This window comes from Monopterus albus, unplaced genomic scaffold (genome assembly GCF_001952655.1).
Source record: "Monopterus albus unplaced genomic scaffold, M_albus_1.0 scaffold39.1, whole genome shotgun sequence".
NCBI lineage: Eukaryota > Metazoa > Chordata > Actinopteri > Synbranchiformes > Synbranchidae > Monopterus > Monopterus albus.
In genome coordinates this window covers 1,243,394-1,265,955 of record NW_018127919.1, presented here as the reverse complement: position 1 = coordinate 1,265,955, position 22,562 = coordinate 1,243,394, and the positions used below count along the sequence as shown (strand labels likewise).

General features: G+C 40.5%; 2 protein-coding genes across 3 annotated transcripts in view; both read right to left on the bottom strand.

The window, feature by feature from the left end:
- Positions 1-33: 33 nt before the first annotated feature.
- dpf2 (double PHD fingers 2) lies at positions 34-11,014 on the bottom strand. Of its 2 annotated transcripts, XM_020598706.1 has the most exons (12): positions 10,897-11,014; positions 8,786-8,946; positions 7,463-7,570; positions 7,112-7,290; positions 6,929-7,021; positions 6,751-6,829; positions 6,219-6,260; positions 4,118-4,255; positions 3,904-4,035; positions 3,678-3,790; positions 3,388-3,469; positions 34-2,913 (listed from the first exon to the last, which is right to left on the bottom strand). In XM_020598706.1, exons 1-12 carry the CDS (start codon positions 10,935-10,937, stop codon positions 2,831-2,833), a joined length of 1,251 nt encoding a protein of 416 aa, XP_020454362.1. In that variant the 5' UTR covers positions 10,938-11,014; the 3' UTR covers positions 34-2,830. The 2 variants fall into 2 exon arrangements, with proteins under 2 accessions (XP_020454362.1, XP_020454363.1); XM_020598707.1 differs by lacking the exon at positions 6,219-6,260.
- Positions 11,015-13,395: 2,381 nt separating this feature from the next.
- sptbn2 (spectrin, beta, non-erythrocytic 2) overlaps positions 13,396-22,562 on the bottom strand; it is a 49,905-nt gene continuing 40,738 nt past the window's right edge. The window contains 13 exon segments of the mRNA XM_020598710.1: positions 13,396-17,112; positions 17,257-17,299; positions 17,500-17,673; positions 18,029-18,207; positions 19,207-19,284; positions 20,264-20,339; positions 20,432-20,556; positions 20,726-20,922; positions 21,157-21,241; positions 21,379-21,517; positions 21,619-21,863; positions 21,956-22,330; positions 22,439-22,562. The exon segment at positions 22,439-22,562 is cut by the window's right edge and continues 28 nt beyond it. Of these exon segments, the coding sequence (XP_020454366.1) occupies positions 16,900-17,112; positions 17,257-17,299; positions 17,500-17,673; positions 18,029-18,207; positions 19,207-19,284; positions 20,264-20,339; positions 20,432-20,556; positions 20,726-20,922; positions 21,157-21,241; positions 21,379-21,517; positions 21,619-21,863; positions 21,956-22,330; positions 22,439-22,562 (2,053 nt within the window). The 3' untranslated portion in view covers positions 13,396-16,899.

The window sequence follows — 22,562 nt, the reverse complement described above, 5'->3', positions numbered from 1 at the left end:
CCACACACTGACTTGACCTGCTGTCAATAATACCTGTAACATCAATAGGACGTGCAGGGTATTTATTTATTTATCATGGCTCGTGAGGTGTATTCATGTGTTAATTTGCAGACTATTGTATGTGGATTTAAGTGTTAGATCAGTGATTCTCAAAGACCGGCCTGAGTGCAACTCCCGATTGCAATGCTGGCCACGTTTGAAAAGTCTGTATGGGAGGTGCTGATGAGAGAGAGGCTGCTGAACTGAATGAGCTACGGAGGTGCTGCTTAAAGCCAGTGTGCATACTGTACTACTCACTCCAAGTTTAGCAGAGCTCACGTTATTACAAGAAAATACATTAGGCTGTGTTGTTATGACAAAATAGCCTGCGTTGTTATAACAAGAAAATACAGTATGCCATAATGACGTGAAAAGTATCTCGTAAAAACGAGCAGAGTATCTTAAAATGTGAAAAGATTCTCATTAAAATGAGATTTACTCTGCCATAGGCAGTTTTTGTGTGTACTATGGATTATAATCCTGCAGGCGCCACTGATAATGAAAACCACAGGACCCCTTCTTGTTTATGGCTTCTTTCTGAGTGCAGCCTAGAAGTTGGATACTTGGTCCATCTTTACTTTACCATTCAGTGTCGAATTTACTTCAAAATCATGTTATGGATTTTGCTTTATTTTCAAGCCATGGAAGAGAGGAGCTCTGCTGAGACTTGGATCACAGGATTAACTAGAAAACAACTTCCATTAAGTCCCAAAATGCTCCACACATCAGGTACGCAAACATTCATGAATACAAAAACAACCAGCAAAATATTCTAGTAGCCACTGTCTCTAAATAATAGTACGGTTAAAACGTGGTGAGAAAACAAACCAAGTTATACTGGTGTAATGCATTAATAATTGTTAGTTGGCTATTGAAATTACATGATAGCTGGGTTAATTTATATTACACCACTTCCCAACACCTTTGCCGACCTAACGCAGAGACGACTACGTAGCATACAAGAGTGCAGACAATTACTGAGCATGCGCTTGTTTAACTGTAGAATATGCAGTTACTGAAGCAGACACTGCAGCTGCCATCACTATTTATCCCTCTGCATTTGTCCAGTCTATTTACAGCATAATTCCACGCTTTAAATACTGTTTGTTTGAGGTAAAGTAACTGCTTAGGCAGTTCAGCCAGACTTTGTTCTTTTAGCCTTGCCACAGAAGGAAACCATTACATGAGAAAGCACTGACAACAGGAGCCATCTCTCCATAGGACTATACATATACACACAATCGCTTTTCTATAATGTGGAGCCATCTATAAGTGCTGCTCCAGTCTCCTAGCCGTAATAGGATTTTCTTAGTGAAAATTTACAGTATCACACATTTTCTGCCAGCAGAGCCTAGACTGACTCTGCTGAGTCCCTGTCATCCCAGCAGCCAAAAGAAGCTCTTATATTGCTTTTACCTCGTCAGCAAGTGATCGTCTGTAAGGTCGCGTAGTCCTCAGTTACAATAAAGTCATCTAGTGGTGCCACAGCATCAACAGATATTAGATATGCATGATCAGCAAACTGCTACAACACAGCAATGTGAAGGCTTTTTATCCTTTAACCTGGCTGATAGTGCAAATAACATTTATATTTTTAGGTGACAGGAACAATCATCCTCCTAACATTAACACATCTGTCAAACAAAGAAGGGCCAGGCTGAAGACAGATGTTCAGTCAATTATCAGCACCCAGTCTCTGCAGTCGTCAGGACCAGAGCCAAGAGCTGACAGTTTTGTCAACAAAGCCCCAAAGCCTGAATGAAACATGCACGAGTATGTCCACGTGCATTTTTGTGAGCTCAATGGCCCACCAGCACACAGGAGCCAACAACTAGACTCGAGTGTAGGCTGCCATTCCTCAAGTCCTTCAGTCTTTGGAGCCACTTTGACGAATATGTCAGGGTGTCTATTCATGCGTGTACCGGTGTGGGCATGAGATAGAAACTCATTTACAGTCTCAGCAGATCCCTTTCACTCGATCAAGTGAATTACTAAATATCAGCAGTGCCATAAAAGAAAAGTGGTTGTTTCCATAATGATGAGATGGGCCCTAATAAAGAGACCATTACGTGGCCATCCTGTTTCCAATTTGGACATACTATTATATACCATAGAAATATATAAATACTATAAAATGTCTTTTGTTACCACAAGGAAGCATTGGCATGCTACTTTATTCTAGTAAGCTCTATTTCTGCTCTAGTCATAAAATCAGTACATAGCAGGATAGAGACATGGTTTTATCGTCTTTGTAGGTATGTGTGTAAAAACAGGGCATTGTAATTTGGCTATTTATGCCCTGTAGGCTTGTAGAAATTCAGCACTGCTTGAATTGCCACATGGCCAATGTTTTTGTTTTTTCAGGCTTTTAGCCTTTACTGTATAGTAGGTCGTGAAGAGGCGGACAGAAAACGGGAGACAGAGGGAGAGGGACCTGCGACAAATGTCGGTGGTCGGACCGCTGACATCGCACATGCAGTGTGCTACCCGGGGTAGGTGGTGCGCCGCGCCCTTAACCATTTGGCTACAGGGTGCCCCAACCATGTGACAAAGGGGTGAAGATAAAAATCTATGTGGCTGATGCGGAGCTTGAAACTGTGTAACAGTCATATCTGAAGCTAAGTGAGACCAGTCTGATATGGTATACTTCCCTTTTCACAATACAGTATACTGTCTGCTGAACACGCCCTCTGAGGTCAGCTCGTCAGGGGAGATTATCGTCTGTCTTGAAGGGTAAAGCATACTGCTGCGGGACAGCTGAGTGATGAGTATGTGCAGGCGAGAGCAGCCATCACGATGGTGGGGCGTTCTGGTTCTGGTATATGGATGCCTTGTCTTTCAAACGGTCCAGACATAGATGGCAGCTCCAGCTCCCTGAGTGCCAAAAGGACAGAGAACTATTAGTGTCAGATGTTTAAAGCCATCGTTAAAGGTGCATTAACAAAGTTTTTCGAGTCTGATAAATCAAGTAAAAATAGGACAGGATGTATCATTACCAAAGCTTTGGTATCTCATTGGCACAAATTTTTCAAATGAAACCCAGTCGTTCCTACAAGAAGCTGAAGCATTTTGAAAAGGTACAGAGGATGCAGAATCATCACACACATTCGGTACCGATTCCTTCAGTGTTTACAGGTACCAAAATGTATGTTACTGTTATTATTTCTCCTTCGCTTGAAAAGATATACATTTTCTGAATTTTCAAAACTATACAGTCCTAGTTCTACAACCCCAAATCAGAAAAGGTGGGATGGTATGTACTGTAAAATCTAAATTAAAACGGAAAATAGTGATGTGTAAACCATTTGTGTCTTGTATCACATCATTTCTTTAGTGTGTTGAACTTACCCTCTGGAGGTTCAGACATGGGCGGGTTGAGACAATACATGTGATAGCCTCTGTCACAGTCGTCACAGAACAGAAGCTGATCCTGGAAGAAATGAGATGACAGAAGCACCTGAGCCTCCTGCCTAAACATCTAGTAATAAGCATACAGCCCCTTAAAGTATTCACTGCATTGCTGCCTAAATCTTTCAATAACTCATAATGATAAAGTAAAACATTTTTTGACATTTTTGCACATTTCTAAAAAAAAATTCTGAAGGCACTGTACAACACTTGAATATAGGTAAGCTCACGTCGTTCTCCGAGGTGCCACACATGTTGCAGCATTTGCACTCTATGCACTGCCAGCGGTACGTCTTCACAGCAGCCATCATTACAGGAGTGAACTGCAGGCAGGAGGGGTGGCCTGTGTTGAAAAAAACTATCATTTTATAATTTGCCACAAATATCTCCAGTCATAAACAAACTGGGTTTTTCTTGTTACTGTTCTATTCCAGTAGCCAACTGCCTTAAACATACCCGAGCGTCCACAGTCCGAGCAGGACACCAGCTCCTCTGACTGGCCGGTCTTGTGGTTAGTTTTCGAGTCCCCAAGGCAGAAATCACAGTAATTATTAGGCAATGCAAGACCATCTGGGCCTTTCTTGGGAGCTGGGAGACAAGATGAAAACACAGAGAGCATCAGTGTTCAGTTATTTGAAAGTCCAAATCTCTTTAATGACTCCTCTCTTACTTTTAGGCTCCTCAGGCAGTGGTAGGGCGGGCTCGTTGATCTCCAGCTCGTCCTTCTCCTCGCCCTCCTCCTCAGCCAGGTGGGAGTGGGCGTAATGGTAGCTTAGCCCGGGTCGGTTTTTGTAGCGCTTCCCACAGACTGTCACCAAAACCAGAAAACACCACACACATGAAAACGCTGAAATCATGAGTAATGTCCATGTTGTAAAAACTCAGTGGTGAAAGGAGGGTGACTGGATGGATGGGATGACTAGTTGTTTATGGTGCTATTATGGCATTTTTCACTTCTGACCAAAATGCATTTGTACTTCTGAGAGTAACAGAACCACCTGCTATGATTATTTTTATCATCCAGGTTGTTTGGTGACTGTCTTTTATGATACAAAGACTTTAAAGAGTTTTGCTGTTATAACCAAAGCCCTATGGTTTCCTACTTAGCTTTATATACTGTACATGAGCAGGAACTATTCAAACAATTTATAGTTGGAAACAGGCACAATCTTGTTACAGGTATAATTCATTTGTTAGTATGTTCAGTGACAGCAGCAACCAAGATGTCCTTAACTGTAAAAAAAATGAAAAGAACTAATTATGTCTACTAAGACTTCGATGACCATAACCATACTTTATGTTCAGAAGGTCAGATCTGTGCAGTATCTTTTCTGTGCCTCACAACTTTGATATGGTAGCACAGTTTAATACACTTCCACTGCTAAGTGGTGAAGTGAACCTGAAACACCAGGTAAAACATGTAAGAACCCTACAGGCTCCTGCAGTCACTTGCTTTTTTTTGTTTGAAATCAAGAGCAGCACAATGAGATGATAAAATTTGCAATGAAATAAGAGGAAAAATGAATAATGATGAAAATGTTTGGAATGCAAAGAATATGCTCTGACGCAACGTTTTGAGACATTCATCATCACATCCTCTTAGCTGGAGCCCTGTGGCAGCCATGTATTAAATTATCAAGATGACATCTCAGCCACTCGTACCATAATATGACACTGAAGAACTGCACAGGTGTGTGATCTTCACAAAACTAGTCTGAACATCTTCAACTGACAACACACACAACCTCAGCAGGTTTTGACTAAGTCACATTGAATAAACTGAGAAATGTGTTTCATATACTGTATCCATCTCTCTCAAAATGACACGAGTGTACTGGATATGACCTCTGTAATTCAACGCGGAATTATTTTACCAATTGCTCCTCACTCTGAACACTAAAGTTTCTGATCTTTTTTTTTTATTCTATTAACCAGAGATTGTGTAAGGATTTGCTAACTTTAGGGAGGACAAAGATGCCACTGTGTGCAGCCGTTGTCACAGGGGGTGAGGTTTGTCATGAGATAATTCCCAAAGACAAAGTACTTCTTCTTTCACTTCCATACTTTCTCTCATTTTCACTTCCTCAAAAGGCTCTAGCATCCTGTTCTTCAGCTGCCTTCTAAAGGAGTGATATGCTGTACTCTAAAGGACTGTTTTCTCCAGAGCATCCTGGTGAAGCTGTAAAAGACGCAGCTAGTCACATGCCAAGTGCCTGTGTACAGTTGCAGAAAGAGCTGAAAAGTATTGTCCAAAAGGTCAAACAGGCTTCACACTGATTCAAAACCACAGCAGAGGCAGCAGTTCACTCTAAAACATGGGATGTGGAATGAGACTTTACAGGGTGCAGAGGTGGTGAACAGGAATAAAGAAAAACAAAAGCAAAGGGGAAAAAAATGTTAAGACAAAAGGACAAAATAAAAAAGAGCAGCAGCGTCCAGCTTCTAGTGTATCTAAATCCATGGGGCGTTCAAGGCCAGATTGGGTGGAAAAAATGACTTTAATAGGCTAAAGCTTATCTGTTTTTAGGCTGAGACAGCTCTTATCTTTGGCTGATTACACACTACCGTTTAACCAGGCTGTACAATAACAGTCTTGACCTTTTCTAAATCTACTTCTTTACATTTAAGTAAATTGTGTAGAACAAAACATCCACCCTACGAACTGAACTACACAAAGAGCAAATGTACTTGGTAATAAACAGAAAATTAAAACAGGCAGTGAAGATGAAAGACAAGGCAGACTGGAGTAAAAAGGAATGAGAGAAATATACCTCTTTCAGAAGGTTTTGAAATATGCTTTTGTTTGATAGTGTCTGAAAGAGAGGAGAGAAGGAGAAGAGAGCACAGACAGAGACTCAGAGAAACAGGTTGCAGACTGACAGAGGACATGTCAGTCAGTCATTGTGCTGCACAACTGCAGCTCTAAGTGAAAATGCTTCACAGAAAAGGAAAAAACATCAAGCAATACATACGTAATATGACAACAAGTGGGAGAAACATTTCAGGAAGGATGTGAAATGCAAGTATAGGAAATGTTTTGGTATCATAATGACAAACAGAAAAACATAGCTGAGCCTAAACTAGCTTAATAACCAGTCAGATTCAGGAGGTCTACCAAAGAGAAGATGGAATATAGGAGACATTGAGAAGAAAGGGGAGAAATGTAAAGGGAGCTGACAAAGAATGAGGACTGGGGCTAAGTCTTGCTTGAGTAGATTACAAATGTTACAGCTACTGACATCTGCATTAACCCTTTATACTGACAAGAGTTCACATGCTCCGCTCTCCCCCATCACAACTCACTGTCACAGGCGTATGGCTTGTCTCTGTCCTCTAGTGCTGCTGTATCCAGCTTCTTTCTGCTGCTTCCCACCCCTCGTCCCTGGGGACAGAGACATTGTTAGTCAATAAACATGTGACGACACACACACACACACACACACACAGTGGGATTGGACTTTTGACCAAGTCTGTTATTTACCTTCCCTTTCCCTTTGCCTCTTCTTTTAGGCGTGTCTTCCTCATAGTCCTCATCATCCAGATCATCTAGGAAGTCATCAGGCTCTAGGATTCTCTATGTTGACATAATGAGAAAAATAATTGCAAAGTAAAATTATTTTCTTCACTACAAGCATGTCTTATGCCTTATGCTGAAAACAAGAACCTTTCTGATGCGGGAAGCAGGGTTCAGGCTTCCGGTGTAGTCGCTCAGGTTTGAATCCTCCTCAGAGCCTCGGACATCTGTGGTCATCCGTTTGTCCAGGGACTCCCCCTTCAGCAGGGCCTCAAGGCTGCTGCCGTCTGATGATGACAGAGCATCCTTCTTCAGCCCTAAATCTAGCTCTGTGAACAAAACACAATAAGTTAAGACATAAATGCAAAAGCCAAATAAATTCAAATAGTAAAACATCTCATTAGTAGACTATTATTACAAGACGGTCAAATATATGGCAAGGTGTTTATTAAAGGCTGCCATGGTGAAACAGAGGATGAACTGAGCTGAGCGCTGTGGTACCTGACTTGACAGGAGGAAAGATAAGCCGGGGGTCTTCTGGAGGATGAGATCGTCGTTTCTTTCTCCACCTCCTGGCTGGGTAGGTATAAAGCTGCCCTGGAGCCATGCCTGGGGGACAGCAGAACAGCTCCATCGACAAAGCACCGAATACGCAAATACAAGACATCTGCTTTTTGACAGACAGGATATATACACCGATCATCCATAACATTATGACCACTGACAGCTGAAGCTGAAGTGAATAACATTGAGTATCTTGTCACAGTGGCACCTGTCAGCATAGTATTTAGGACCTGTTTCAAGCGCATGCCTCCTCACAGCGTTAACACTGGCATAAAGAACTATCATCATGTTGTTGGTGGATGTGCTTTATTAATCCAAACATTCATGTACCTGCAGTGTAAACAGTTAGCTTTACCTCTGTTAAACTCTATCAGTATCAGTGTTACTGATCTGACATAGGATCACAAGAAAGCAACTATATACCCAAAATTATGTTTCTTCTCTGGAATATTATAAACATGACAGCAATAGCCTATAGATTTTCCAAATCAATCTGCTCTACTCAGCTGACACCAAGTACCAAAATAAAACATATGTCAAACACACCGTAGGAGTATTCATTAAACAGCCTTAACATACAGCAACACTGTGAGCTGTTTTACCTGAAAACTCACATTATTGCTGCAGTTTCAGGGTTAAACAATCCAGAGCAGTCCTAAAATCCACAGCTCTGACCAGACTGCTCAACCTAACAACTAATTCTGCAGTCTGAGCTGACGGGCAGCTCTCCTTCTTGGAACAACAAACATTTTCCAGTAATTACTTTTTAGCCACAAAAACTTCTCATCTCCTCATAAAGCTTACTTATTTTGGGCCTTTCAACCGCTGACAACGCTGATGTCGTTTCCATGGAAACCAGTCTGTCTCTTTGTAGCTTGCAATGCACATTAAGCGGCGCCACACTTTCCTCCACCATGTGAGCACTAGAGAGCAGCCCCTCTCTGCTGGCACGCTGAACATAGGCAATTTCAGCAAGTGCAGCCCAGTCAGGGTAACGTTTGTAAGCATTGTTACTGGATACTTTGACCCGCAAGTTTTTAAGTCAGCAGTTTTTTTTTATTAATTTTACCAGGTAAAAACTGGTAATTACTTACAGATTGAAAGACATGTACACATGCTGAGTTTTTCTCCAAAAGTTGCTTTCAGTCAAAGTTAAAATGGATCACTTCCCTCCCTCTCAGACTAAAAATGATCTTATGTGAACATCTGTTTTGGTCTTCAACCCAGAAAACATTTCACTGAAGACGTTTCTTATCTTACCTGGACCCCTGTGTCTCTTCTCCATCCAAATATAACAGTTGCTCTGGGCCACTCCAGTTTGAGAGTCAAGGAACGGCATCCGGACACTCCTCTCAGCACAGAGTCGGGCGTTGTAGTTGTGACATTGCTCCATTGCATCTCTGTAGTACTGTTCTCCAAGCCTGACAGAACAAAACAACAGACAGATGCTGAGTATTAGGTCTAAAATGGTGAAAAAAGGTGTGGCTACCCCAGAAGGAGTAGAGTATTAATTTTAAACCTCTCTGAAAGTTTAAAGACAGCTGTCTTTAACCACTCTGCTGTCGCCTTTGAAAAATAGCTCACTCACCAGACAGTGTCTTTGTAGCTCAGGCTAATTCTGGAGGGTGCAACAGCAGGTGCTCTTTTGTTAGTACACCAATAACAGAGTTTGGCAGTCAACACAGTCACAGGTGTGCAGTGTTGTCAACATAACTATATCAGATAGATGGTGCAGTTTCATTTTTCCCTTTCGGGATAGCTACTGGGTGCATTGCCTCAAAGTTTGACAAGCATGCTCATGACAGAGACCTATCAACTAGTTCTTCAAACAAACAGTCTTGTCATCCAGCAGCTGCAACTGCTGAGGCTGTCGGGGTACCCTGGAGTAAGACATTTTGAGTGAGGCATTGGTGCCTTAATGTGAGTATAGTGTGTAATTGTTTAAAACAAGAAAGCTGAAACTCCAATGACAGATTTCATTTATTTTGTAGAGGCATATTAATTCTGCACATTGCTGTTTGTCTGTGTTGCCAATGTGCTACTTGGTAAAGAAGAAATTGGAAATAAAGGCCTTTCTTTCTAGGAAAAATATGTCCAAACAGCAAATCTTCAGACTAATTAAACTACAGTATATACCAAAGGGTTCAACTCCCACATAATTGTGTTATCATTAAATCTGCCAGTTATTTTCTTGATTAATCACTCAGTCTAAACAAAACCCAGAAAATAATGAAAAATTATCCATTCAAGTTTCTTACAGTCCATGGTCACTTCTCTAATTGCCTTGCTTTGTCTGATCAAGAGTCAGACAACCCCAAAATCCTGAGTTTACAACAATATTAAACAAAGTAGGAAATCTTAATATTTCAGTCCATTTTTATAATTAAAACATTTCAAATTATAAATAATCAATTAATCAACTAGCTAATTGTTGTAAAAAAATTGTCATGTATGTGAACATTTCTCATTTCAGCGCCATGATTATTAGTTTCTAAAACTTTTATTGCAGCTTTCACCTTGGGTTATCAGGACAGGATGGGTTTGGTCCGAAAATATGTAGTTTTATCTTTTAATTAATGATTTGACACAAAGTCATAAATAACTGCAGAAGTCGACAAGGTACAATTTAAAAGAAACATCCATTTATACAGGACTCGGGAAAGTTTAATATTTTTATAGGTTACCGTGGTTACTGGGGGCTTCCCCAAATGCTCGCAATTGCCGTAAAATGTCTTAACACCTTACGCAAAATACAGACAACGGAAGTGGCAGCACGTTTTAGTACAACCTAGCACGGCTCACTGAAAACTTTTAACTTTACACTTTCAAGGAGTTATTATATGCGAATGAGAAATGAGAGCCATGCAGCGTGTATAACCTTGGGGTCCCAACATTAAATGTGTGCTTTTCCAGGCCAGTCTTTCATTCATTCTGGAGTAGTTGGCCAGTCGCTACACCTCCAGCCTGCGCTAACAACGTTGGCAATAACGTTAATTAACGCTACACTCTCTTTAGCTTGTTAGCGTGGGAGCCTCCTAGCTGCTATATAACTGACCTTAACACCACGATGCCTGTTTGACTAGAAAGACCTAAGAAGTAACCCTAATATATTCATAACTACACTTGTAATCAAATCAACACGTTCTGTTACATGGAGTCATGTTTCGTTATCTGTCTGTCTGCTAACTTCCATTCCAGGATGTGAACACACACGACGGTCTGATAGCTTTGGCTAACCTCGCTAAGTCAGTAGAAATGTTGCTAAGCTACCTATCGACGTGGTTAGTGGCCGTATAATCATACAGCCGACTTGGTGTAACCACGGTATCTGTCTGCTACCCAGATGTAAGACATGTAGAAAAGTCACTTACAGTTTGACAACATTCTCAACAACAGCGGCCATCTTGCACATACACGGGGAATGTGGCTGCCGGGTAATATGTGGCCTCTGTATTGACTTGTAGGCAGATGGAAACAGAAACGTGAAGCCTGGCGCCACCTACTGGTGATGCTTTGGAATTGACTGAACTTATACACAGCTAGAAGTCTTATTTACATAAAACTATAGTCAGCAGTTTATAGTATCCTTTAACATTATGTTCTTAAAATCAGTGGTGGAAGAAGTAGCCTACTCAGATTGCTTACATAAATAAAAGTTTACTTATTACAGTGTAAAAAGGTTACTTAAATAAAAAATACTAAAGTATTAGTACCAAAATATAAAGTACTAAAATTATTCATAATGTAGAATGGCAAATTTCACATTAATATATATCATATTATTAAGTTATAATTAGGCTATTGATGCATTAGTGTTCATCAAATTTAATGTTGCAGCTGGTAAAGGTGAAGCTGATATTAACTACTAGCTAGCTAGCTTTGACTTTCCCACCAGGGACCAGTAGTCCTATATTTATATTGTATTTTGTTTGGTTAGTCTGATTTTGAAAAGTACAGTATAGTAACTAAAGTTATCAAATACATAGTACAATAAAACAAAAGTACAATATTTGCCTCTGAGATGTAGTGAAGTCACAGTAATAGCAGAAAAAGACAATATTCAAGTACAGAAACCTCAAAATTGTAATTCGGTAGTTGAGTAAATGTACTTAGTTACAGTACTTTCCACCACTGCATAAATTATGAAAGACTGCACCATCTTACATGGGATGAACTACAGCAAGCTCAACATGAAGCCGAACTAAAGCAGGGGAGGCAACAGCGGTGCAGTGGTAAAGCAGGTGTCTCCCACCCAGAAGGTTGAAGTTTCAAATCTCAGTGCCGGCAGTCATAGTGTCCTTGGGCAAGACACTGAATCCCCCTGTTGCCCCTGGGGGTTAGAGCCATCAGTTGAGGTAGTGCCGCAAATGGCTGCCATCAGCTCTGTACTGGAAACAAATTCCTTGTGTGTAACGTACTTGGCCAATAAAGGTGATTATCCTTAAAAAAACATTGGTATAATTAGATGTAACTTGGGCCCTAAATCTGCACCATTTGAGACAAAAAATAGAAGATAAATATACACCTCCAGTGATGTTATTGTGTTCATACAGGGAATAAAGAAACCAAGCCAGAGTTTGAATACATTTGCGTTAAAGACGAAAGATTTTCAAATATTATAATCGCCTAACGAATGCTTGTTTTTCAGTTATGGCATGTTATCTTTACACTGATAACATGGATTAAAAAGAGATTTAATGTGTGGAATCCTGTCTACAGCTCAACTGTGCCTCTCTGCAGTCACCTGTGAGAAATACAACTTTCTACCCACCAACATCTGTCCATTTGTTGTTGGTCCTCAGCTTTCAAAATAAAAGCGTGGCACATGTCAAGCTTCTAAAGAAGATAAATATTAAGTTTTGGAAATACTACAGAAGACGATACACTGAAATACCTTGGACTTAAAAAAACTAAATTAAACTCTAGTAGCCTAGTTAAAAAATGTATATACACACAGTTTAAAAACAAATTAATAATTTTAGATAAGCAGTGTTTTCAGATCAGACATAGTTAACTTAGATTTTGTCAGGTAAAAAAAGACAAACATTTTAATAACCTTATGTATTAGTAATATGGTGAAAATGATATTTAGCAATCAATTTGTTTTTATACATTTAGGCTATATGAGATTAGAGTTACATTTATATTGATCATCTGTCTGTACATGCTGACCAAGTCTTTTCCCTGGTGCTTTTTCAACTACTGTTTCATACTAACATAACTGGGAATTAAAAATGTTTAAACTCTATCTATCCTTGGTCTACAAATCTCAACTTTACCCATTTGGTATCGACTTGGTTGCATTTAAAGGGAACCCAAGTTTACACATGAAGTTTATTTTACCTATCATACACTGTGAAGACATTTATATACATCTTTTCTTCTAAAGCATGAAAACATAACTGTGGATATGTCATAAGTTCTGATGAAAGGTGATTTGGACTTGCATTATGGGAAATTTAAGACTGAGCATTTTTAGATCTTGACCTACAGTAAGGATTCAAATTCAGGAGATCGCTGATCACCTTATTGTTTGTTTGTTTTAACTGGACCTTTGTGAATCCACCAGCTTGATGGGAGTTGACTACTAAATTACTGAAGTACAACCTTAAGCAGTTGAATAATAGCAGCATAACCTCAAAATGAATCACACAGGCATTTTTTTCTGAAAAATACTACTAATACACTTTACTATAAAATCTCAATCAGTAATGTTTTAATCATTTTTGAGATACATAACTGAACAGTTTGAGCCATGGAAAACATGTTGTGGGTTTGTAGACACCATAATTCAAATAGGCTTCTTGTTCATTCTTATGCACCTGACTGCTGCAGCTTTTATTCCAACCCTATTAACATAAAAAGTCATGTTTTTGATTAAACCACATTTTATTATTCCTAATATTAGATGTAGATACACAAGTCAACAAACATTACTTTTAGTTTGTAATGAAAATGCTCCACTGCACACCGACATCGTGTGGAAGGGTCTGGTATTACAGACACATACCTGAAAATGGACAGCAGTTATAATTTTTGCAATAAGTTGCATTAGTAGTAACAACAGTAGCAATAATGATAATAATAGCAATTAATAATAGTGGTATTAACAACTGAATCACAGCGGAAGGAACAGACATTCATCAAAAGAAATGAGGGTAGGTGGACAGGCTTATCAAATGCTGCAAGACAGACCACTGGATGAAAAAATACAAGCTCCCACTAGATAGCAAATACCCTGCCTTCTAAAAAAAAAGGAAGCTCAAATTGTCACCAGTCTGTTTTCACTCATATCTAATACTCAAGCTAAAGTAGTTTTTTTTCTTCTTCTTCTTCATTAAGTGCCCCATTGTTACAAGCACTCTCATAACCTAAAACTCACCTCTTTGACATCGATAATACATACTGTTCTGGTCAAAGCTCACCAGCAGCACAAAGTTATTTTAAAAAGGATGTCATATGTAACACTGAATCACAGCCAGCTGAGGAGATTTCCACAAGACTGGATCAACAGGGGCATTCTGCAGTAAATATACAGTACAGCACAAATGTGCAGGTACGTGTGTGAGAGAGTCCATGTACAATATGTCAGGTAGGAGACATGTTTATGCTTCATACTGTATGGCCAATTTGGCCAAGCTAGTTTGAATCATCACACATTCAAATGAGCTGATAAGAAAATGCACTGTGTTACCTCCATAATGCCAACTGGATGCTGTGCCTCATGAGGCCCAGGGCAAGAGAAAACATGACAACTGCTGCTAAAACAGCTCATCTGCTGGGGAAGAACGACACCTCCATTTGAAGTTGTGCACAATGTACGCTAACTGCTTTGGCTCACTTATGTATGCAATGACCCTACGAACCTGGGTAGCCTTTAGTTTAAGACTACTTAAATTAGACTGAAGCTTGGAGCTGTGTCACACCTGGAATACAATGTTCCACTGACACAGAAGGCAGGTTTGACAGTTTGGACCAGGTGCTGTTAAATGAAACTAGTTCTACAGTCTCAAAATGGATGTTCGCTTGTTTTTTTTGTTTCTTTTAATTTGATTCAGAAGGTATCTGACATGAGATTTGGTATAATATTTATTTGGGACTAGAAAATAAGGCCAGCCTGTTAAAACGACAACCAAATGCAAGTTTACTTGCAGCTGTTTATCGCAACAGTTTGGTGCAACATTCCTGTGAACTAATCGGCCCTCCAAGGTATGCTATACACATCCAGGCAATTACCAGGTTTAGGAGCTACTTTCAAGATATAATAAATTAATTACCTGCAACCCACTTGTATAATAATTCATAAATCCCATACATTCAGAATTGTTATCCACTAAGTTTGTTGCATTTTGACTGTTAGAAAAGACAAAATTACACTTGGCTTTAAGTGACTGACTATAATAAAGTTACCATCCAATCCAGTGGTTTAAAGATACTTGGATAGAAATTACACAGCTCCCTATAGTCTCATAAAACACTGTAAATGCCTTTCTCGTTTAAAATGTCCAATATTTGAGGAGCACTTCTACAATAATTATACTGGATTGCCATTATCTTGCTTGGGATTCATGTAAATGCCAATTGTACATAATTAGTTCTGAATATGAAGTGATCTCTTGTTGTATTGATGAGAACATCAACACAGAGCAGAACAGATGGCAATGATAACACACCAACAAGTATAAACCTACATGAAGTCATGCCACATGTGCAAGAGGGCAATTTTGGACTTCTCCCTCTCACTGCTAGTGAACTAAGCTTTCCATGGTTATTGTAAATTCAGATTGTAACTGCATATATGTAGTCCACTGACATACATGAGATCATTGCCACAGGGCACATTTTTTCACATCATCTTCATAATAAGAAAACAGCCTTTAAGGCTGTTTAAATGAAGGGTGGCTTTGTATAAAGGTTTCCAGTAGTGGGTTCAAGTAAGGCTCAGTACACCTCTCTATCAGGTAGCACACGAAGTGCATTCTCCGTTGCCTGCTCAATCTCACTTCCACAACCCTCAGTTGACACGTAATGAAACCTGTCAGTTGTCCATCTGTCCTGCTCATGTCCCTGCAGTCTGCCACAGAAAATGTGCTGCAGCTTTTTTTATCTTCAAACTGCCCCCGTGCCTTCACACCAGTAGACAGAGAGAAAGAACGGAGCAGCTACTAGAAGACCGTCTTCAGGAACTTCATTGATAATGGGGTATATATATATATATAAAATAAAAACCAAAAGCAAAGAAAAAGCTGATTTTATGAAATTCGTTCAGTAATATTTTGTGTTTGTGTCTGGTTTTCGTCTGCACTTACGTATCGAAACTCAGCATCCACCTAGCTGCCTTTGATCAGGAACAACATAAACATGCAAAATCCACAGCACCACAACACACACACGCACACACACACACACACGCACGCACGCACGCACGCACACTAGAAAACTAATCTTCTCTGCTTTTTACAGAAAAAAAGTTGAAAATCAAGCAGAAAAGATCATTTAAAAAGAATTAATCAAATACAGGCAAAATTAGATCACATAAAACATTAACAAAAACATTAAATATATATTTTCCCAATGAAATCTGTGATCATTTACTGCACACTGCAAAAACTGAGCTTTATTTTTCCCTCAAAACATCATAAACTGTCATTCCTAAAAACAAAACAAAAAATACAGAGAAGGGCAAACCCATTATTCTCCACTAGTTGAACCAAATTTGCTTCTCTCCACACAATGAACCAAGTTTATCTAATGTCACATGAATTAGTTTGTTTTCTCAAACAGCAACAGCAAAAGATAAATAATAATAGCAATAATATCTGGTTAATAACATCAATACAGAACAGAAAAATACACTAATGTGATCATTTCCCAAGAGAGTGTGTTTGAAAGTGGGGAAATAAAACCAGAGTGTACCACAGTGGAAAGCCACCATCCATCCATCTGTTTATTAAAGACACCGCATCAAAACAGCTCTGCCAATAAAGTCTCACTGAAGAGAATTTTCATGTTGTAGAGGAGTCAATTTGGTGAACTGGGCCTGGATCCCACCTAAAGCCAACCACATCTGTTACTGCCTCTGCTGGATGGCTCACATCACTTTTGGATGAGGGCTTTCATTGTTGGGTGCAGCTAAGAGTCAAATATGGATTGACTGAATGAAAAAGTAAATAACAGATAAAACTGGTGAGAAAGAGGACCTGAAAGAAGGAAATGAACTTCACTGGAAGCATGTACAGTAGCTGTCGACTAATTCCTCGGGGCCTGCACTGACAGCAGTGTGTTTCTGTGACCTGTGTGTACTTTCCTTTATGCCTGCTTCAGTTTGTTGAAGTTGGACAAATGTCGTTTCCAGAAATGACTTCACAAGTGTTCTATTTCTTCTTGCCAAAGAAGCTGAACCTCTTCTCACGGTCCTTCTCTTTCCCCTCTTTGTTGCGCATGGTTACGCCTCCAGCGTCCCCTGAGCTGGGTGAGATGGGAGGCATTGTCATGGCACGACTGAGGGGCCGTGGACCGCCGGGCGAGTCTCCTGACTCTGTTGGAATGGCACTGAGGATGGAATGAATCCAGGAGCTCATTTCCACCTTTAGACAGACAAAAAAAAAATTATTACACATATTCATAAAGGTACTGAGCTGCAGGACACAGGAAAGACTTTTTTTTCCCACACAACTAATATGTATCTAATTACTTATTTCAGTAGAATAATTCTGTTCTGTACATCTCACCTCATCCTTTGCTTGGAACAAAAATTCTTTTCCATCCCCGAGCCTGCAGACACAGCATTGAAGAGATAAAGCATTAGTCAGAGATAATCTACATTATCAAGTCTAATGCATCTCACAGTTCTGCCATTTTCTTGGTATTTCATCATGCCCTCCCATTTTCATTTATGCAGTCAATTGACATGACATTTATACACTATCAGGAATCCTTGTCTTTGAGCTTTTATTTGCCATCTCTCTTCTCACCTGAGCTTGAATACATGTTTCCTCTTCTTATAGTCGTGGGCTATTTCACACACAGCTTCTCCGAGGCTAATGGGTACCTCTCCGTGGTATGGAATGCCACTGCTAGCGCTCTTGCTGTCTTTATAGAAACCAAGACTTCCTTTTCTTAGGACACAGTATACATTCTGCCAGGACCTATGACAGCCAATAAACTGGATTAGGAGCAGCATATGCTGCACATAAAAAGAGTACATAGTCTCTCTTTCAGCTAGCATTGGTTACAAATATGACTTAGACTTTTGTCAAAAGGCAGTGAGACTGAAAATACATCAAATGATAGAAAAGATTTCAAAGGTCAGATAAAAAAACAGGTAGACATGAGCCTGGAGTTAGTGTCCTACAGTACATCTTGACCAGACTGGCCGACAGATGGATTAAAACACAGGTGGCTTAGTTTTCCAGCATTTAAATGAACAATAATTTCAACTAAAATCAAGTCATGATTGTGTCCCCAAAGTCTGTTACCAAGGCCCCTCGTAACAACACTCACCTGCTAGCTGCCTTTTTGCTGTGCGACTCCATTTCCTGTTTTCGACAGAGCATCCCCTCCATGGTTTCTGGATCAGACTCTGCTCCGCCCCTGCTTGGCAATGTGGCAGACGGCTCAAGGCGGGAAGATGCCAGCCCGCTGTCCCTACCCGGTCCGTTCACGGACTCGGATTCGGAGCTCTGTGTTTCAAACCAGAGAAGAATGATGGTAAAAAAGTGTAGAGATACGCAATTGGATGGAAGCAGTGAGCAGGAAAGCAGCCATTCACAGCCACACACGAAAAGCCATGATGACGATTGCCTGAACGACACTGTATGTTTACCAGGGAAAACAGCAGAGCATAGTCCACCGATATTAAACAGATTACAGTCACTCAGAGGTACGACATACTATTAAAAATACTTAAATAAGGGAAACATGCATGTTGTGTTAAACACAGTGAGTTAAAATGTTTGCTTTCACAAATAATCCAAAATGCCAGATTTGTTTGGAATACAGGCAGATACAAATAATATTATTCTAAAGACAATCTTTGCCTCCTGAGTCAAGTCTAAGTACGTTATTGTGTAAATGAATGACTCAAAACTCTACATTGTGGCTCGTGAACACAAACGAAAACATACATGAAAACACATTCAAATACAACTAAAGTCTTAAGTCTTCCAAATTATAAAAACAAATGTGACAGTAATAGAAAGCCTGCTCAGCTAAGAAATAACTTGTTTGTTCTTTTCCTCAATAAACCCTTCTTTGTTTAATGGTTCCATCAAATGACTTTCACACTCATCACAAAAGTGTACACACAGAGGGAAAGATCACAACAAGCTACATATAAATTATGATTGAACGTTTACAATTATCACCACACTTACAACTCTGGGCCTCACATACACAGTCACTCCTGTCCTGGTCAATATGAGCACATGTACAACAGCGGTATATATTGATCCATGAAAACAATCTTGCTCATGAATCTGCATCATGCCTTTAAATAGCAATGGTGCTCATTGATGAAACTGAATGGTGCATGAAAAAACAAAGCAATGGTTGTAACTGTGACAGAAAATAATGGCTTCTTAATAGAAAAAAAAGAGGCGCTGCAGTTTGACCAGGAGCTGAGCAGAGGCTGTGAAGGGGGCGAGGGGAAGCTACAAAACTGACCACGGCTTGGTACTCACACGCTCCAGCTGCTTTGGCTTACACACACGTTTAGGCTCTGATTTCTTTCCCACTGACAACGATAGCGATAATGACTGCTGGTAAAAACGCAATAAGATATTGTTAATGAGATGTTTCTCTATAGCAGAACTCTGAAGTCAGTGTGCGGCTTGCACTTCTAGAGCTTTAGCTGAAATGGCTCCCTTTGTTGGACTGATTCTTCTCTGTGGTATTAGCTGCTGATCTAAATAGGCTTACTACAATACTTTCCACAAGCAGCCAGAGTCATCCGTCATCTTCTCCTCTGAAACACATCAAGTGACCCGGTGCTTCTTTTCATCTGCCAGTCAGGAATGTCATGAATATTATGTGTTGTAACATACATGACAGTTTACCTGATTCCGACTCTTCTCCTCACAGGTGCCCTGTTCAACTGAACGAGGGTCCCTGAGGTGGTGGGTGAATGGTTGTCGCTTTGAAACCTCTGGATGGCACTAATTCTTTTTTGAAAGGGGAGGGGTTCAATATTTCATAAATAACACTTAATATGCACTCTGAAAAATGGTGACTGAGAAAAGTAAACAGAAAAAAATTCAACTTCATAACAGCAATTAATGTCATCATATGACATGACATGCACCAAAACAACACCGTTGGCTGGACTTGGACAGACAGACGCAGGGACACACACTTATACTACGTTATAAATGTATGACACCCTGTACTTACAGGTTTATACTTCCTTTAAAACCCTGATGCAAACTTGTGGTATATTTTCAGGAATTTCATGATTTGCTTCAAAACATTTCCACAGTTTAAATGTGCAGGTGAACATCTCATGGCAACACTGATGCAAATGACCAATCTCTGTTTTTTCTCTTTCACCATTAAACACTTTAACACAGATAGAGTGAAAACAATTCACACAAATTCATGTCATTTAACATGACTAAAGACAACATGGCAAAGATGGTACAGGACACTACATGCTAGTGGCCTGGCAAATTACTTTGGAAACCTGGTATTCATTACACTGCTGTAGCACAGAGCACAAAACTGCAAGAGAACTTGTCTCACCTGAGATGTGTCATTATCACTGTGTACTCCATTCACCGACACCGACTGATTAAGTGTGGTCTGGTCCAGACTGGTTCTGTTTGAAAGGGAGCATGTTAGCTAGAAAAAAGAATTCTGTTGATACTGAACGCCAAACACTGTTCTGCCACAGCTTCCCCTCTCGTTTACCTGGCTGCAGAATCATGCACTTGACTTTCTGTCTCAGACTGCACTACTTCTGGTGGGGGTGGTGTAGGGGGTCGTCGGGCCCTCTCCTCTTCCTCTCGCCTCCTCTGGATCTCCTGCTCCTCCAGCTGAAATATGGGAACTCACTTGTGCTTGAGGGCTTCTTTGCCAACATTATAGATGAGCAACTGAATATCCTTTAAGTCCAGTATCTACCAGGCCACTCCAGACCAGGCCAAACCACTGTCAAACACCCAGCAAATTTTGATGTGTGATTCAAGTCATCTCTCCACTTACTGTCGTAAGTTTCTCCAGCAGCACAAAGCGTTCTTCCCAGGCTGCAGCGAGTTTCTCAAAAGCCTCATGGCGCTTAATTAGGCTCTCTACTTCATCTACATTTGAGCCCAGCTCTGCTGCTCGCACCAGAGGTTCTTGTCCTGCCAACCAAGACTCTGCCACAGAGGCATCGCGTCCAAACTGCAACACCTCCAGCACTGAAGTACAGAGAAAAGAATAAAAAAGAGCAAGTGAACAAATAATGAAAAGCAGAATAAAAACCATTTGAAAATATTAGTAAGGAGTTATATCCAATGACTCACACTTTCACACCCTTTCAGAAACTATAGCAAACATGCCCACACCAATGTATTCCTCACTCTTTTTTGCCACGACACTATAAGATTGAATGTGCCCTTTTATGAACTCTAAAACATGTTAAGCATGCATACCAATTTGTAAATGATCCATTTTGTCTTGCCACTTTTTGTTTATTTTGTCTCTCTTTTCCAGCAGTTGAGCCAGTTTCTCCCGAATCTGTGAATCAAGGAACAGTCAGTAACAAGAGACAACTGACAAAGATAATGCTCCTTTTTTCTTACTGTAAAACTATTTCTGTAAATATGCCTGGATATGACTGCAGATAACCAGGAAACTAATCCACTGAAGGATACCTCATCAGCTGCATAGTGATTATTGTTGATGAGAGTATTTCCCATCTCAATGCAGGCAGTAAAGCTGTCTGCCCTGGCCTCTATCTCTGATTTGATGTCTTGATGATTGGCAATGACCAACCCTGCAGAAGATACATCTCTAGGAAAACAGAGACGAGAGGTGAGGCAAGACTCAAATAACACTGATTATAACTCCATTCATTAGGGTCACTGGCAAATTAAGCATAAAACGACATTCACCTGGGGCTGTCATGCGCATCAATCTGCAGGTTGACGCCGTCCATCCAGAGCATGAGGTCGAGCACCATGTTGAAGAAGCGAAACTTCTCCACAGTGTCCAACAGGAGGAGCCTGCGAGCCTGACCAGCCTCAAGCAGACCCTCCCAGGCAGAGGTTACAGCATGTTCGCTCCTCTGAATGTCATCAGCTTTCTCGCCAGCATACGCCTTTTGCAGCCGTGCTGCATCATCTTGCACCTGGTTCACCTAGGAGGTCAAAGAGGAAGAGGAGAGGCATTGAGCATACTGCCCACATGGCTCTCTTAGAATCTCACATGAGATCACTATCAGTAACTGACCTGTCCACTGAGGGCCTGGATGTCATGTTCAAAAGTGTTATGTTGTCTGTGTAGATGCTGAACAGTGTTCAGATCACGGCCAAGGTCACAAGGTAGCGCCTCCCTCTTCTCTTTGACACGTCCGAGCACCTCCATGGCATCCTGATGGAAGCGGTGCAGCTCATATGAAGCTGCCAACATTTGCGTGCGTGTGTCAATGAGCTCTAGAAGATCAGCCCAGGCTTCGTTTAACCCATCCTTCCACTCAGCCACACTAGCATTCTCAGGATGACCGGACTCAATCAGGTCATCTGCCAGCTCATTCACACCATCCACACGCTCTTGGCCAATGGTGCTAGTGTCACGAGCAAACTCCCGGAACTTATCTCTCAGCATCTATTGAAAAAAAAAATCAGGGATAAAGTGAGCAACATAATCTATTTATATACATTTCCCTGAACTTCAGTATCTCCACAGGATGCAAATGGAGGGAAAACAGCTTACTGTGACATGCTCATAGTCCTGTCCTAGTTCATGGGAGCCAGCAACCACCTCCCTCTCAGCGATCCACTGTTCCAGGTCATCCACCTCCCGCTTCAACTGGGTCAGCCGCAGTCTCTCCTGAAGA

Excerpts from the sequence above, each read along its gene's own strand:
- dpf2 (XM_020598706.1), bottom strand. The coding sequence starts at position 10,937 with ATGTGCAAGATGGCCGCTGTTGTTGAGAATGTTGTCAAACT. Across the intron at positions 7,291-7,462 it reads CTTTCCTCCTGTCAAGTCAG|AGCTAGATTTAGGGCTGAAG; the intron begins GTACCACAGCGC and ends TTTTGTTCACAG. Across the intron at positions 3,470-3,677 it reads GTGGCACCTCGGAGAACGAC|GATCAGCTTCTGTTCTGTGA; the intron begins GTGAGCTTACCT and ends CATTTCTTCCAG.